The following is an 18417-nucleotide window of genomic DNA, read 5'->3' as shown; positions in this document are numbered from 1 at the left end:
ATGTGGAACCCCGTATTGCTGGTAATCTGAGGAGGCAGTCGTCCCATGTAGCATAGGACGCTTACGCTATGGGTCAGAATCCTGAGGGGGTGGGGACATGTCCTTAGTGCCCTGTCTCATGCTGCACGACATTAAGCCACAGGTGGTGAGTCCCCACTTTACCATAAGCTATGATTCTTATCATCTTCAGAAGAAAGTCTATTCTCCAACCATGGCATCACGGACTGTCTTTCACCATCTGGCCCCTTTTTGCCCCCAGAGGCCCCCTTTTATTCTTCCCTTCTGGTCACCTTGCACCCAATGCTACAGCCCGACCAAGCTAGTTTAATATCCAAATAACGACAACATTAACAATAACTATATTTAATAGCAATGATTGCATTGCTACTTCTTTCACGGTGCTTCCTGCTGTCTGCCTGGCACTGTTCTGAGAGCTTTATCCATCCCAACTCATTTCACCTTCACAGGTACCCCATGAGGTCGGTAGCGTTGTAGCGGCCGCTGGAGAGAGGAGTAAACCGCAGCACAGACAGGGAGACTACTTTCCCTGAAGTCACACAACCAGGGTGTCAACTATCCCATCCTTCTGTTTTTGAACACTCCGTTCCTTTTACTTGAAAGCCCTTCCCTGTGTCCCTCTACCGAACGAAGCCCTTCGAACCCCAGTTTGGATGGCACCTACGTGGAGAAGATCTTCAGCACCTTTCCTTCTCCGTCCTCGCCCCACCAGCTGCAGGTTGAGTTAGGATTTTTTCTTATAAACTGTGACTTAGAGAGAGTCAGCCCCCTTTTTTGGGGGGGACATCCTATCCCACCAAGGACAGGCTTTGCCAGGGGTCTCTTGAGAAAGAGCACTCCCGCACGCGCTGGGCTATGGCGCCCGAAAGAGGACTGTCAGCCTGTAGAAGAGCCTCGTCCCTCGCCCCGGGGATAACAACCTCCCGAGTGTGAGAGAGGGCTAAGGACACATACTCTGGTTGCCCAGCTCTCCAGATCATTCTTACAAACTAATTGGAATCCTACTCATCTACTTCGTAAGAAAAATATTTAGGAGGCCACTCTGCTCCTGGATGGTTGCCTTATATTTTTTTTTCACAAAATTACAGTTTTTAAATATTTCCTAATAGGATTTTTAAAGCTTAACCTCAGTTTTCTAATTATTATATTTCTAAATTATGGCTATGAATTTTATGGCTCGAAACCACTGCTAACTAAATATTTGCTACAGTATGTCTTTAATGTACATCTTTTAAAAACCCAGGGATTATTCATTCATGTATTAATTCGATGATTTATTAAGTGTCTACCAGGTGCCAAGCACTCTGCCAGGTACTGGGGATGCAGACAGAATAATGTGAGCCTACTCTCAAGGAGCTCGTGGTCTCACAGGGAAAGGTTGGAAACTCTATGTACACTAAATGCGATTCAGTGAGCAAGACAAAACTATTTTTATTATTGCATTATGTGTAATATGGCCATACTTAACATTTATTACAATACACAATCATTTTTGGTGGATTCATTTTAAAGGTAAAAAACCACTGTTTTTCCTTAAAAACAAAATTTTTCCAAATTTTTTTATTCATAAAAAATTGAAATTATCATTCTTCCCTAGTAGCTAAGATGGAAAAAAACAATCAGGTAAGATTGTCATCTTACATTTAAACCCTGGCAGAGGATGTCAATGTGAAATAGGTAATATTTATTGATTTCACAGTAGTTGCTTAGAAATTGAAGATTATCTTTCTAATTTGTGCAAAGTCATCACCCTTCACTCACTTAGAAAATTTTGTTTTCGGATGCTCCGTTTTGTTCAAAGACATTTTGTTAAAAGGACTGAAAGGTAGGTTGGCTGCTAGGATAGATTGTACAGTGTCAAGATACATTTGAGGGAAGTCAGTGATTTCCGTCAATCAAATGTGTGTCCTGAACGGTTCTTGGATGACAGCACCCCAGCGTGCTGCCCAGGAGCCACATGGAATGCCAACACGTGGGTTAAGTCAGACCATCTGCCTGACCAGTCAACATAAAGGAGTTGAATTTTAGGGCCCCAAAGTTTTAACACAGAAAGGACTTGGAGGCTATGATCACTACAAGCAGAAGAAATTTGAGCCTTTTGAAGACTAAAGGAATAGACTGAGCTGGCAAATACATGAACAGTATCAAGAACCTAAATCCTTAGAAGCTGCACCAGGACCAAAATAAATATTAACCCAATGTTTAATTGGAATCCACTGAAACTTTCCAAACTGGATGCAATGATAAAAAGTCCAAAGACTCATAACTTGTCTAGCCACTAAGCTGAACTACAGTACAGGAAGAAAATTACCCCAAACCTCAGCAAACAGAAAAGCTGAGTGGAATAATGAATGTTTTAATCCAGCCAAGAGTTCATACTTCATTTCTAAGTATCAACTCCAGCATTTCTTGATGGATGGGAAGTTTAATGGGCTAAGATATAGTAAAAGGTAAGAGTTGGTACTCCATAGAATTTATTCAGGCAATGCATTTCTTATAATTATTTTTTTAAAAGGATCATCAAAGATAGACTTTTAAGTATGCAGCTTTCTACTGTTCTCTTAAAAACAGCCTCATTGATACATTACAGAAGGATGTTCCAAGGGACTACTCAACATTATTGAAACAGCAAAGTCATGAAAGGAAATGAAAATGGCAAAATGCCCTTGGAACAGGCAAGAAGGAGGGCAGACAATTTTTGAAGGAGGTGGTTTAGTGGTGATCATGGAGATAAAAGAGATTGCAGGAGGTAAAACTTCAGTTTTGTGGGAAAAGGCAGAAGATAAACAGGATGGGAAAGAGACAGCAAAGTCAAGGGCAGGGTGTCTGTGCTCTGTTTTGTTTTTAAAAAGTTGGAGGGAAGGACAAGTGGGGCATACAGAGAAGAGAGACAGATGATGGCTTATTGTGGGAATTCACATGGAAGATCTCCTAGGAGAGGCCTCCATGTGGATAGGTAGAGAACTCGCACTCTCTCTATATCTTCCAGGCTCTACCCCTACGTGCCCGTGAGGCCACGATGACTGTTTGCTCTTACATATTCATTTGGACTCTCCCATATATCGCCTATGTGGCAACCAACCATAACAATACTATTTTCTACACATGGTTATATTTTCACTCTTTATCCGCTAAGACAAGGTGATTCTTTACTTCCCTTGCATGCAGTTAAAATACAATATGTTGATAATTAAGGTGATGAACAAAGCTCCTGTCACTATCAAAAATGGTTGTGTTACTATGCTTTAAAAAAAAAGTACACTGTTAATTATTACGTCTTAAGTTCCTGACCCCCCCTCCAAAAATAGAGCCTCTGTCACTAACATGCGTTACTTATTCTCTCTTAGTAAGTTCACTATGATGATGAACACAGAAAGAGTCATGTTAGAATTTCAAGGTTCTATAACACTGGTAGGTAGGTTAATTTTCCACCTACGGTCAATGTGGCTTATTGGTCTCCATAAATCAAACCACACTTTTGGGAACCGTTTAGAAGCCAAAATATACAGTATTGTGTTCTTCCTTTAGCCTTTCCCAATTCAAAAATTCAGCCTGTGCAATCTTCATAGGAAATTTAAATAAAACCCTATATAAAGTTAACAGTAATATTAATTTTTCAAATCACAAAGAGAATCGGCAATGACTGCGTTTTCTCCAAATATGCTTTTTCATTTAACTATGGTATTTCTGAAATCCTATGTACAGAAATTGTATGTCTTAGTCTTGATCTTTAAAATCATAGCTTCTCTCTAAAAGTGTGTGAAGTGCTACTGTCTCATTGGCAATCACATTACTTATGCAGAGTGAGTGGATATGGACTTTGCTAAAGTCTTCAAGATTACATTCATTTTGCTCAGTGCGCTAATTGCAGCATACCATTCTCCCCTGGAATACAGATTTTCTGGCCTACTATTTTATCTTTGTGTTCGAAATGTGAATTCTTGGTCAGTAGAATGTACGAAATGCATGTCCGTGTTGCCAAATTTTCCTGTCGTTTGGTTTGCCTTTAAGCTGGGGGTGGGGGTATCTTTTTGAGCCACACTTATTTTCATGCACAAAGTATTATAGTGCAGCTACTTTTTAAATTTGACTCCTGACTAGTTCAAAGTCTTATTTCTTAGCATCAACTCTTTCTACGCTTTGAAGGGTTCTTCCTTATGGGATTTAATTTGCCCTCTGCTATGTTCTGAACGTTTGTGTTCCCCCCAAATCCCTATGTTGAAATCCTAATCCCCCATGGGATGGTATCAGAAGGTGGGGCCTTGGGGAGATGCTTAGGTCATGAGGGTGGCACCTCATGAATGGGGTTGGTGGCCTTATAAAGGAGACCTCACGATCTCCCGAGGCCCCTGCCATGTGCCGGCTATGGTAAGAAGGGGCTGGCTATGAACCAGGAAGAGGGACTTCACCAGAACGTGAGCATGCTGGCACCTGATCTTGGGATTCCCAGCCTCCGGAACGGAGTGAAACACACCCCTGCTGTTTAGAAACCACTCTGTGCGATTTTGTTACGGCAGTCCAAAAGGACTAAGACCTAATCTTGGTGGGAGGGTATCACTAACTCGATGATCAAGTAAGCCCCCACCATGACCTTTTTCATCCTCGTTTAAATGATCAGATGACTCCGACATGAGTTTAAAATAAAGATCACCAAGGTCACCATCATTGTCAGAGAGTCCAAAAAATAATTACCCATCTTATTTTTCTCTCTGTTCTCCAACTATCTGAAAATTCTCATTGTCAACAAGAATGAAAAAAACCTAAGCCTTGATATCCAGTATTTTCTTTCCTTTTTTTAATTTCCAGTATTTTCAAAACAATATTTATATTTTCACTTTGCCCTTTTTATGAAGATAAAGGAGGTTACTTTCAGTCGGTCTTGTAAAAGGGACTAGTAATTTTAGGAGATGCTGCTACCATTTCCTTTACATTTTATGCATGTTTAGATTTAGAAGAGGAGACAGACTCTAGCCGGTGTTGCCAGGAGTGTCAAGGAGAACCATTGCTCCTAGGACACCACCACCAAAGCTTATGATTAATTTGTGGTTTCAAATATATTCACAGTACACACCCCAGGCCAGAACAAGTAGGGTATTAATTATATCAGGAAACCTGACTGGGGGGTGGGACAATGATTTCCATTCTCCTGCCTGAATCCTGAACTAGCTCCCCCATTCCCTAACACAACCCTGATGAGAGAGGAGAGACACCTCAAAATCAATGAACTGCCCCACGAGCTCTGTAGGTTGGGGAGTCTGAGACAGAACTTCACGTCGCTTTAGAGCATGGCTCTGCAAATTCTAGCAGCGTGGGGATCACTTGCAGGGCTTATGAAAACATAGATCGCTGGCCCCACTCCCAGAGTTTTTGATGCAGAATGTCTTGAGGGCAATGCAGATAATTTGCATTTCTAGTAAGTCCCAAGTAAAGCTGCCCAGATGATCGAGGGGCCACACTTCGAGAAGCCTTAGAATTTCAGAGAAGCGGTAGATCCCCCACGCCTGAAGTTGTCGACCTGCTACAGTAAGTTGGGGACAGCTTTTGGCCTCTTTTTTTTTTTTTTTTTTAAGAGAGAGAGAGAGCACGGTGGGGAGGGGCAGAGGGTGAGGGAGAGAGAGAGAAACTTAAACAGGCTCCATGCCCAGCACAGAGCCCCATGTGACCCTGCGAGCACCTGAGCCGAAATCAAGACTCAGACGCTTAACCGACTGAGCCGCGCAGGCCCCGTGTTGTGGACAGCTTTGAGTGCCAGATTCAGGAGGTTCGTGAGGACTTTAGACTAGAGTCCACAACCGCCACTTTACACAATTCCTGGCACTCTTGTTAAAACTCAGACATCACCTATGAAATGCATCTTTGATATTTAGCCCCATCTGCTCCTCAAATTGGTGCCGTTCAGACATCCTCTGGAGTCAGTGGCCTGTCCCACCTCTTGCATGACCTGCAACACCACCCCCCGCAACATCCCACTTCCTGTTGCTGTCGGCAGATGAGCGAGCCTCTGACTCCACCAGAGAACAGGGACCTTCTCTCATTCTCTGCTCCCCCTCCCCCTTCCACATAGCTGAACCCATCCCATCTTTCTCCAGCCTTAGCGGTGTCCTGCCTCTTCTCCCCTCGCCAACCCCACCCTGGCACCTGAGAGCATCTTTCTTAACTGTCAACCACTCACTGTCCACCTGTACTCTTCCCTGGCTCCTTCTCTTCAGGCCACAAACACGCTCAAGTCTCTGAGAAAGTTATAATAACCAAACGCTTCGTGGGCCTGGCTTTCCCTGCTAGCCCCCGCTCCTGCAGTTCCAGCCCGACCTCAAAGAGTGGTCTTCCCTCCTCCCTCTGCAACCAGCCTCAGTCTGCGCTGGGGTCAACGCCACCCTCTACTTGCTTGTCCGTCCACGTATCCCTTCTCTCCCCACAGCCGCTGTCGCTCCACGGTTGCACCCTGTCCTCTTCAATTCACATCGATTCTTATTTTCTTTTGGGATAAATGACTGACTATAGGCTGATCACTGCCACATCTAGATCTTTCTTCAAAAAGTCAGCTCTATGCCCAGTGTGAGGCTTGAACTCACAGCCCCAAGATCTATGAGCTTTTTTAGCCTCACTCTTATCCCCGAGCTCCACTATTTTCAATTGCCTTTTAGGAATTTCCAGGGGGCTCAGCTGGAGCGTGCCCCAGACGGCTACTTTTCTACCCCCCACCCCTGCTTGCCCCTCCTCTATTTCCTGTCTCCGTCATTGGCACCACCATTCTTCCCCTCGGATGCCTGAGGCAGAAATACCAGGATCGCCACTGACTCTGCTCTCAAATCAAGTCCTCTGGTCACCAGGTCCCCTTGCTGGTTTCAGGCTTGCGTTCTCCTCCACAAGCTCAACGCATCCACTCATGACTGTGAGGACTTACTGGACCATTTACCGTATGTAACATATTAAGCACAATGCCTGGTATGCAGTGTGACCTCGATAAATGGTGGGCTCCCACCCTCCTGCCAACCTTTGCGAATTCACCTTCCATAGAAAACTCCCCCAAATTCCATTTTGATTAGTTCGGTCCTAAAATGACTTGCCATCATTTATAAAATAAAGATAAATCTGCACAATCAAGTACAAACTTATCTTTCCAGCTCATCGCCTGCATTTCCTGAGTGGATTCCTGCCTTGCGGCCATTTCGATGAAAATGGCTTCTCCCTTGTTAAGTTATCAGCTGGAAGGCAGCCGTGTCCTGTGCTTGCCAGGGAAATGACTCCAACAAGGTTTCTGCTTCCATGGGAAGCCTCCCCTGACCATGGTTTAAAGATGAAATCTGGTGGCTGGGGGTGGACGGAGGGCAATGTAATGTGATTTAATCCTTTCCTCCTGCATGCTGTTCTCACTAGGATTTGCAAGAATTAGCATTCTGTTCAGAATTCTAGGCTCTTTTTTTTTTTTTTAGTATCTCCCCTCCCCATTCTTGCTAAATTCTTAGAGCATTTTCTAGGAATTTCTGTTAGTACTTATTTCACTTGAACCATCCACTCAGTGTCTCTGTTTCCCATTCCATGATGAGCTCCTCGGCCTCCATTTTCAGCCTTCTCATGGAAAGCTCCCTCTGCTGCCTGTCTCAGGGGAATCGTCCCTCTCCCATAAGCTCACCACCTCCCTTGCTGTCTTCTCAAGTAGAAACTGTGCATTACTGGCTATCCTGTTTCAGAAGAGTGAAATAAAGTCTTTGCTCTCCAGGGTGTAGACACTCAGTAAAAAGTCCTCCTTTTAAGCTCAGGCCATGTCTCTTTCATGCGTTCCCTCTTCTGACCTCTCTTCCTGATTTGCTGAAGACTTACACCCAGGGCTCACGATCTCCTTTTCCATCCCAGTCTTGCCTCTATTCTGGCCCATTTTGAAGCCCACAGCCCACGAGAACCTTGACCTTTTATTTCCATGACCCGTCAGCTCCAATGACCTTCATGTGGACTTGATTTCAGTGACAACATGACCACACCCTGGACCTTTGTTTGGTTGGTTTGGTTTGTTTTTATCACTTGGAATTATTTCAGTTGTGAATTACTAAATCCAAACAGCTCACTTTCTAACAATAATCTCTTATTTTACTAGTTCTCCTATTCAATTCCTTCCTTCATACCTATTCTTTGATCTTATAGAGGCTTCCAAACCCTTGCTCCCTTTACTTTCTCAGTCTGTTTTCATTTCCTTTCAGCCACAGCACAGAATCCTTAGCCTCTAACATCAAACATACTCTCACGCTTATTTTTGATCCTACGTTCGATTGTCCCGCCATCACATTCTGGGAAAGCTTTGGCCCTGGAGCCAATTATGTGTCCCCCTCATCCATATCCATATCTGTGCTGTTAAGTTCTCTTGGAGGAAGTTGGTCCTGAAGACTGATGCCACTAGATCATTCTGGTCTTCAACCCAGCAGGGTTTTCCAGACCCCCAGAGTCCATCTTTGCTTCCCAAATTTGCTCTTCCTCTTCTCTCCCATGACCAGCTGCAACCTGCTCCCTACAGCCCCTCTGCGTCCCACTTAGCAGACTACTCATCTCCTGCTTCACTGAGAAAACAAGACCACCTGAGACGTCCCTCTGCTTTCACTCACCAAACCTACACACTTGCACGTGTTTGTCCCCTTCCTTTCCTGTTCCTTCGTTACAAAGGAAGATATGCCACTGCCCAAATTTACACGTTACCCCTGCCCGTGCTATGCATCTCATCCACTCAAGCATCTTCAGGAGGCTTTCTCTGTCTTACACTTGCCGTGTTTCTACTCTTCTCCTTTGCTGGCTGTTAGACAACAGCAACGTCCTCGAGAGTCTCTACGATCTTAGAGAAAAAAATAGAAAAAGAAAAAGAAAAACTCTCTCTACTGCCCATCTTCCTCTCCTCCTAGTCAAACTTCTCGATTTTTCTTCAGTGCTTCCTTGCTTTCCACTCACTCCTTAACCCATTGTTATCTGTGTCCCATCCACAGCACACCAGTGGAACGGTACTTGCCACGGGCACAGTGAAGCTACTGAATACAATGGACGTACTGCAGTCCTGATGACACTTCCAAGGAGTACTTGTTACTCTTGGTCACGCCCTTCTCTTCTGTTTTGTTTTGTTTTTCAGTTTTATATTATAGAAAATTTCTTTTTTTTTTAAAAAAAAGATTTTTATTTATTTACTTGAGAGAGAGAGCAGGCACAAGAAGGCAGAGGGGCACAGGAAGAGGGAGAAGCAGAGTCCCCATTGAGTAGGAAGCCAGACACGGGGCTCGATCCCAGGACCCTGGGATCATGACCTGAGCTGAAGGCAGACGCTCAACCGACGGAGCCAATGTCAAACACATTCGGAAATAGAATAATATCAATATCCAGCGTCAATATTTATCAATACTTGCACAATCTAATTCATCTATGTCCACACGCTCTCCCTTCCCAGCTGATTATTTTGAAGCAAATCTCTGACATATGATTTCTTCTGTAAAATTTCAGTGTGCATCTCTAGAAGATAAAACTACTTAAAATGATCAAAATATAATTATCACACCTAAAAATAATAATTCATAAATATCATCAAATATCTAGTCGGTTTTCCCATTTCCTAATAGCCCTCTAATTTTTTTTAAGGGGTTGAGTGTCTAGATCAGGATCTATATGAGATTCATATTTTAAGATTGGTTGAAACTCTCAAGTACTGTTTCATTCTATTTTGTTTTAATATGTAGTTTCCACCTCCATTTCTTTTTTTTCTTTGAAAAAAATTGGGCTTTTGTTGTAGAAATGAGATCGGAGGTCCCGTAGATTTCACCACAGCCTTGATTTGGCTGGTTCCATTCCTGTAGTACTTAATATTTTGCATCTTTATCTCCTATTGCCACTAAATTCGGAGATCTGGTAGAGTGATAGGATTTGAATTTGATTTGGGGGACAAGCCTGTTTCAAAAGGGGTATGGTATACTTCCATAACCATGAAAGTTGTTTCTATTTTTACAATGTTATCAGCAATAATCACTACCTAATATTCAAATCCTATCTTCCTATATTAGCTGGGATATTTCTACAAAGAAAAACATCCCCTCATCAATAATTTAAGTAGCCCTGAAGTACAAATCATATAGAAAAGACAGAATAAAAGTTTGAGTCTTTCAGAGTAAATAATTAATTCTTTCTTTTACTTATTAGTTTCCAAAATATTGAATTGGCTTTCGTCATGTTCTCCAAAGATGACTAATGAGGTTTTCCCCCCCTTTTTTCAGTATTATTATGAACTCATAGAAAGTAAGGAAGCTACCAAACACTACATATTTCTTGTCAAAGGTCCTAGAAGCCAAATTGAGAAAGCTTCTGCAGGCCAAAGAATATCAGTGAGGGTGAACTCATGAATCTATTACCCTTTGTCAAGAAATACGTAGTGTTTGGTAGCTTCCTTGCTTTCTATTATGATGAAATATTCCAGGCTCATTTTACCCATTTCCTGCTCCAGATCTAGAATCACTGATTTCCTCCAGGATCTCTGGTTTCTTTAAGTATAAGTGGTATTTAGAGAGCAAAAACTGGACACCAGGAGTGTCATTGCTACTGGATTGGTCATTGTTTCTAGACCTTTTTGTTGAATATGTATTTTTTAGATTTAAAGGTAACACACACCACAAATTCTTACTCATACGTCCAACTTAAATTCAGGATTACTGCAGAGGTTTTACTCAATTCAGGCACTTGTATCTCCTTTCAACCCCGCTGATATCACTCTTCAATGACACCAAATGCAGTCATTTATCTCATGATACAAACACAACAGTATCAGAGTAACAGTGACAAAACAACCACCAGCAACCTGAGTACTAAAAGTAGTTAAAATTTTTTTTGTAGTTCTTTTTATCTTTAAAATATATCCCTTTTGAAATGTATAGTTAAAACAAGATTTTACAGTCAGAATCATTCCATACTGTAATGTTTTGCCTCCAATTTGAACCACACTAAGGTTGATTCGTTTCATGTTACTTCACATTTTTTAAAGATTTATTTATATATTTTAGAGGTGGGGGAGGGGCAGAGCCACAGGGAGAGGGAGAGGGAGAGAATCTCAAGCAGACACCCCGCTGAGCATGGAGCCTGACGCAGGGCTCCATCCCAGGACCGGAGGTCATGACCTGAGCTGAAATCAAGAGTTAGATGCTTAACTGACTGAGAAACCCAGGTGCCCCACTTTACATTATTAAGGTACCACTTTTAAAATTTTATTTTGTTTTGTAACTATGTAAAATATTTACATGGTTCCCAAGCCAAAGGTACAAAGTATCTTTTAAAAAGTATGGCTATTCTTGGTTCTTTCCGCCTCCTGCCTCCTTGTAAGGAATAATTTTGTGTACCTGTGTCTATCTTTCCAACTTTTAAAAATACATAAATAAATATTAAACAATGACAACATACTAACTTACACTTTTCTCCACCTTGCTTTTCTCATTTAAAAATATATCCTAGACATCACTCCATAATAGTATAAAGAAATCTGCATTTCTTCCTACACTTGAATCGTACTCTCTCATGTGGACATGGGTTGCTTTTGATTTGTCCAGAGCCCTAATGATGGACTCTTGGGTCCTCTCCAGTCTTCTGCTATTCAAGGTAGCCTTTCAATGAATCTCCTTCTAGAGATGTCTTTTTTCTTATTTTTGCTAGTATACCTTTGGCATAGATTCCTAGAAGCAGGAATTGCTCTGACAATGAGCAAATATGCATGATGAATTATTTTTATATACTGCCAAATTCCTCTCTCCAGCATTGTGCTGTTTTTCACTGGCAATTGCAGCCTGTGAGAATGGCTGGTTCTTTCAGTCTCATCACAGACTATGTTGCTTTTGGATTTTTGTCAGTATGACAGAAGAAAAGAAATTTCTCACCTTGATTTTAATTTGGATTTCTCTTACAGGTGAGGTTGTTTCTCATGCAGTTGAGACCAATTCTGTCTGTCCTCTTCCCACAGTCCCTCTCGCAAAAATTATAATCCCCTCCCCCATTTCTTAGGTTGGTACTTTTTAAATCTCCTTTTCTAGTTCATTTCTCCTGTTTATTTCCTAAATAGTCCTCTTTTTCTGGATCTACTCTTAACGTTTCTTTTAAAATCCACTGCTTGGACTGTAATAATGATTGCTATTCCTTTTTTTTTTTTTTTTAAGATTATTTATTTATTTGAGACAGAGAGAGAGAGAGAGAAAGCATGTATGGGGGGAAGGGCAGAGGGAGCGGGAGCAGCAGACTCCCTGCTGAGGAGGGAGTGAGATGCGGGGCTGCATCCCAGGACACTGGGATCATGACCTGAGTCAAAGGCAGACGCTTAACTGACTGAGCCACCCAGGCGCCCCAATGATCACTATTCTGACTGGGACCGGGTATGTACCTGCAGCCCAGAGGCCTCCCTCCACTTCTGTCTCACATCGCAAACTGTCTAATGGAGATCGTGAGTCGTGGGTCCCAGCACCTTAAATTTAACCTGCACAATGCTCTTCACTAACTGGCCCCTCCTCTGGTGCTCTCCAGGTAGTGAATGCAGCGATCAATTAGCTCAGTCTCCAGCGGCTCCGGCCGTAACTTGCCTTAGTTCCTGATGACTCCTGGTCTCACCATTCTTGTATCAAATCCTGTCACCAACGTCTGTGGCTTCTCCTTCAAAAATGGTTCTCAAATCCATCTATTTCTCTCCATCCCAAACTACTGGTTGACACCACTGCCATTTATTCCCTGCCCTCCTGCACCTTTCTTCCAGTGGCCTTCCCCCCCCCTTTTTTTTTTTTTTGCTCTCAAGCAGGGTCAGAATTGCCTTTGAAAATACAATTAATGGAGTGCCATTTGCCAGCTTAAAAACCACCAAAGACTCCAAAAACGCCCCCAAAACCCAAACCACCAAGTCCCAAGTCGTATTTCCGTAAGTACACATGTGTGTAAGTCAGTGCTATGGAGCTCCGCACAGTCAGCACTAAAGTAGGGAGAGGGCGGGGATGGCAGCAGGAGGGGTGTGGCAGGCGGGTGAAGGTTAGTAAAGAAGGACTTCCATTTTATCAGTATTTGAATTGCTGAAATTTTTAAAATTTAGAATGTTTTGAAGTATCACTTGTATATTTTAAAATAAATAAAATGGACCTAGAAAGAGGCAGACTGGGCTCGTCAACAGGCTCTGAATAGTAAAACTGTCCCCTTTGCCTGTGTATTTAACAGAGAACGAAATCGAGACATTCTTACCTTTGTGGTCCACAGTTTGACGGTCCAGTCAAATGATGACGTGACAAACAGGTGTGAAAAGTCGATTGGGCCCACAGCCATGTGGCAGTTAATTCCAGTCACTGGCCCCTGGTGACCTTCGAAGACCTCCCCGATACCTGCTTTGCTGCATGAAGACCACACAGGAGCAGAATTTCAGTGACCTTTGCAAAGCAGCGATTGCTTTTAAAAATAAAACAAACTTGTCTCCGCGTGATTACTTCTCCGTAATTTAGAAGGACAACCATAAACCACCAACACTGAAAGCACTTTCACAGTTATCATGAGAGAAATAAGATGCTAGATAACTTTTGATGATTAAAAGATAATATGGAGCAATGTGATCTTTTTAACCTTCTCAATTTAATACCAAATTTTGTCATTTAGTCCTTTTTCAGGAGTTCCTCAAATCCTCTCATTGTTGATGCAGCACATCAATGGAAAACATACACACTTCGATCTCAGAAGCTTTCATATTTTACTGAATAAGACTCCTCTCCTTAGGATGACATGTGGCAGACATTCTATTTTAGCTCCTTCTGGGGACCCCATTGGCTACAGACCTCCACACATCCTTGTATACCTACATTTATCTTTCCAAGGAAATTTCTTAAATGAAGTTGATGTATCTCAAAAGCTAATACTTTGTGGAAACCCTTGCCACCACAATATGATATGCATAACTTAAATGTGATATTTAGAAAATAATGGTTTCACTGAAAGAAGAGAAGTTTTCAAGTCTACTGATTGTAACTTCCATAAGGGCTGGTGCCTAGTTTTTCTTGTGGCCAAGCATTTGGCCTATAGTAAGTGCTCAATAAATATTTGATGAAAGAAACCACAAGGGAAAGAGACAAACTTTGGCCTTTTTTCCTCCCCCCAAAAGAAGCACATCTGAGAAACAGTGATACATATTGTGAACATTACCCAAGGACCTATATCGTTTATGCAACTAAGCTGGGATTATTTCCAGCCCCCTGGTATCACACAGTAGTCTGCACACAACCTACCCAGTTAAAAAAAATGCCCCAAACACTGTATTTTAAAAATCCATGTGCATGAGGTTATCAATAAGAGAAATACTTAGGGATTGTGGAATCTAAATCTTATGTTGCTGAGCGTAAAATAAATTAAGTTATTAAAACATTGGGGCTTCTGGAGCGCCAATAAATGTCAATGTGCTGAGCAAGATTTGAAATCATGAGAAAATGCTGCAGCGTGTGCTCCCTGTAACAGGCACTCAAAAATTATGCCCAGTGAAACTGCTAACAGCAGTTCCACACATGATCATTTAAACTCTTCTAAAGAACACGAGGAACTGATCTTTGAAGTGGCCCCTGGTGAGACTCCACTTGCTCTTAACAGCATCCTGAAAGGGTTTATAGGGTGCAAAATGAGGACCTTATTTAATTTATGGAAGTGGATTTTCACCTTCTGTATGTTAGGTGAAAAATAGAATTTCCCCCTCCCCCCCACTCCCTTAGCCCTATATGACCCATTTAAAATTACTGTGAAGCCAAATTCCTGTTTTTCTACAACTTTATTAAGATCTGTATTTTATATTTCAGATGGATGGGCCAATGTAAGAAGCAAAATCAAGCGTGTGGTAAAAAGATTTGTGGTTTTCACCTTAGGTACCCTTCTTTTGAACCACACTGCAAATTCTGATTGTGCTTGAAAAAGGACAAGAGCCACAGAACAAAAATGTTCATCGTGTAAAACATTATTCACATTAGAAAAACTAAAAAAGAAAAAAAAACTGCAAGTTATCAATGAACGTGTTCCGTAGGCTTCACAGATAATTGCGGTCCCGGATTAAGTCCATGGAAACTATATGCCTTGTTGGTTCTAATAAATGTGTAGATAAAGCTGTGACTCTGTATTTGGTCCCCTGCACTCTCTGTGCGTCTCTCGTGCCACTTATGACCTTCTACCCGTACTGCAGACACGTGTACTGCAGACACGTCATCATCGCTCTCTCGCCGGCAGGAACCACGTTTACACAGCGCCCGCATGCCAGGCAGCGCCTAGTGGGACACTTGGCTCCAAGTAGGTGTGCAGTGAATGTTTGCACGAAGGAACAACTTTATCAGGTCTTTTTATGCTTTCATAAGACTTTAATGCATCATGGTTTTAGCCAGTTTTATGGGCATAGCACTATGAGGCATCGCTTCCTACTCATCTTTGAATCATGTGAGCGGGGAAATACTGCTTGTTTGTATGTATAGAACAGTGGGCACATCGCGGCTCATGTTGTGTGAGCGGCAGAACCATCTAGTTGGGCTGTGGATGCTTATTACTTCTACAAATCACAAAAACACCGGAGTATAAAATAAACTTGGAACAATTTCTGATTTCTCATTAAATCTAAACAGCCTGGGATGTGTACAAGAGATGAAAATCAACTGAATTAGAACTCCTAAGGTGAAAGAAAACTAAATACCAAAGTGAACACAGCAAACCTTTCAAAAGATGGTGAGGCTGTTCATTAAGTCTTGCGTGCAGTTTTACAATAATTCTAATTATTGGACTCTACTTTATTCCTGACGGTTTTCCAGGGGCATTCACCAATCTCCCAGTCAAGGCAGAATTCTTATCACTTGGAAACTTCAGGGTGGCTTGTATCTCTCTGATTGGGAGGAAGAGCCCCAAGGCATCTCTTTATATTATTTGGGTTATTATTATTATTATTTCTTGATTCCCCATATAGATTTGTAGCTCCTCACTTACTGTGTGTCAGGCCCCGGGCAGAAAATCAATGATGAAATGGAAAGAGTTTAATAAGAGAAAAATGGCAGATGAATGAATAGTTGAAATGAAATGTAATTAACGCTACTGTAGAAGCATATATACGAATATATAAAATAGCAAACCTGTCTTTCAGCCTATAGTCCAATGCCATGTATTTGACTTAAATTTTCTCTGTAGTACTTACCATCTCAAGCCACATGTTTCCTTTGTTTATTAGTTTATTGTCTTTAATCCTCAAGCAGAGTATGAACCCCACGTCTGTTTTGTTCCCTACTGCACCCTGATGATGTCACGGTGCTGGGCATGCGGTAGGTTCTCAGTAAGTATTCCTTGGAAACACGAATGAATAAAAGGAATGAAAATTCTATGAAACCATAAAGGAGGGAATGGTTTTCTCTGCTCAAGTGAGTCAGGAGAGGCTTCCATGTGGAAGGACCTCTGTAATGGCTCTTGAAGGCTGAGGAGGAATGAACCAGGCCAAGAAGAGAGGAGAGGTGCCAAGAAGAGAGGAGAGGTGCCAGACCTGACGGGAGAAATAGAGGGTGGGGATTCATGGAGGTGTGGTGGGTAAGCCACGTCTGGGGATTGTTATCCCCCATGAGTGTGTGGCTGGAGCCCGAAGGCTGAGGCTTGGTAGTCAAGGGTCTTATATGATACGCTAAGAAGCTTGGGCTTTTCTCCTCAAGGCGGTGTGAACCATCCAAGATTTACAATGGCTAACGACCAGAACAGATGGATCTCTAAGATAATGGGAACTTGAGGTGTGTTTGTATGTCTTCAGTTATGCCTTTCTCATAACGCAAGGTGGTTCTAATCCAGAATGCGATAACAGACTTTCAGAAGTGAGAAACACGTCATTGGTAAGAAAACACAAAATCACCTTCCATGACGACAGGCCGTGTAGACTGTACCTTCCTCACTGCCAACCACGAAGTTATTGACGTCTCCCGTCGGGAAAGCCATTCCGGTAACAGCCACAGGCTTGGACTTATTGTACACCAGCTCCATGCTCTCCTACCAAAACACGGCGTGGTTACGTTCCCTCTGTCAACTCCTCACCATGCCAAAGATAGCATGGAAAAATCATTTGGCTCAATCGTCTGTTTGCTTTTCACACAGCGTTACAAAAGACCCTGGCTGTGCCAGAAACCACGCTTTACTGCCCCTGACTTTCATGCTCCTGTGTATCTCTGGTTACAGGCCGGCTGGATCTCATCAGTGTGCTGCTGCTTCTTAAGTCAGGCAGAGATGACAGGTGAGAATTTCGAAACTAATGGTGCAGAAACTAAAGATAATACTGTAATGGTTACACTTGTCAGCCCCAGGCTTTAATAAAACACACAATACCCTTGTATTTACAAACATTTTCAAAATCAATTGTTCGTGAGAATACACGTGTATTAATATCAGATGTACTAAGCACATTTGTCAAAGCACGAGTGTGTGTCCTCCATGGACTCAAACCAGAAAGTTGTCATTCAAGTCAGAAAAACCAGATTTCAACGGGGACATGATTTCATGAAGGGCAGCCATTGGGTGCATAGGCTAGAAGCCTACGGGGAACGGTATCGAAGTAAATCTTTAAAATAGCAAATGAACGTCTTTATTTTATCTCAGGTTATTTTCAAAACCGGGAATCAAAGTGTATTTTAAGAGACATTCTGCCGAATTAAGTTTAAGACAGTGAAGAGTAATGAAGTGTAACTAACACCCCTAAATATTCCTGGCAGTTTACATCAAACAGCCTACTTCGTGCCCCCGAAGTAATTAAGAAAAAACTCATTCTAGGGCACCATGTCATTATAGTTACTGGGAAGTTTAGTCTTTTGCGCAAACAAATAAGCCAGGTCATCTTGGCAGAGACATCCAGACATTGGTGGCGCGTGCTAACAGTCCAGGTAGCTCAGATCATATGGTCGTGTGACATGCTCACAGTGCCGGAGAGCCGCACACAGAGTGAGTGCATCTGTGAGGGGACACTATGACGGTACAGAAGACTGGACCGTCCAATGGGCTGCTCCGTCAGTCCAGTTGGCAGCAGGAAAGGTACAGTCTCTTGGTCACCCACTTGGAACAGGGAGGGACCAGGGCGACTGCTGAATGCTCCTGGGTCTGCCTGGCATCCCTGACATCTCAGTACAGGGACGGGAGTCTGTGGGCATGCTAAAACTCATAAAAATGGTCCTGCAGCCCCTGTACAACTGGTTTTAACTTAAATAAATGCACGTTTAATTAGCCAAATGGGCAATTAAAAATTCCTAATTAGAGGGTTCGCTCTTGTATCTGTTTGTAATCTCATGCTTTTAAAAGCAAACAACATATTGCTGAGAATTTTAAGACAAAGCTATAAAATACCCACACATAACTCCCACCTTGTATAATGGTAAAGATCAGTCAAAATAGATGAACGTAAAC

General features: G+C 42.3%; 1 protein-coding gene across 3 annotated transcripts in view; it reads right to left on the bottom strand.

Moving 5' to 3' along the window:
- Positions 1-18417, bottom strand: part of DYNC1I1 (dynein cytoplasmic 1 intermediate chain 1) — a 295259-nt gene that overhangs the window by 43906 nt on the left and 232936 nt on the right. For all 3 annotated transcript variants that reach the window (XM_026506111.4, XM_026506119.4, XM_044386674.3), the window contains 2 exons: positions 16883-17016; positions 13234-13378 (listed from right to left, as the gene is read on the bottom strand). In XM_026506111.4, the coding sequence (XP_026361896.1) occupies positions 13234-13378; positions 16883-17016 (279 nt within the window). The remainder of the gene's footprint in view (positions 1-13233; positions 13379-16882; positions 17017-18417) is intronic.

The sequence above is a fragment of the Ursus arctos genome, unplaced genomic scaffold (genome assembly GCF_023065955.2).
Source record: "Ursus arctos isolate Adak ecotype North America unplaced genomic scaffold, UrsArc2.0 scaffold_3, whole genome shotgun sequence".
Lineage (NCBI taxonomy): Eukaryota > Metazoa > Chordata > Mammalia > Carnivora > Ursidae > Ursus > Ursus arctos.
This window is presented reverse-complemented; position numbering and strand designations above follow the sequence as displayed.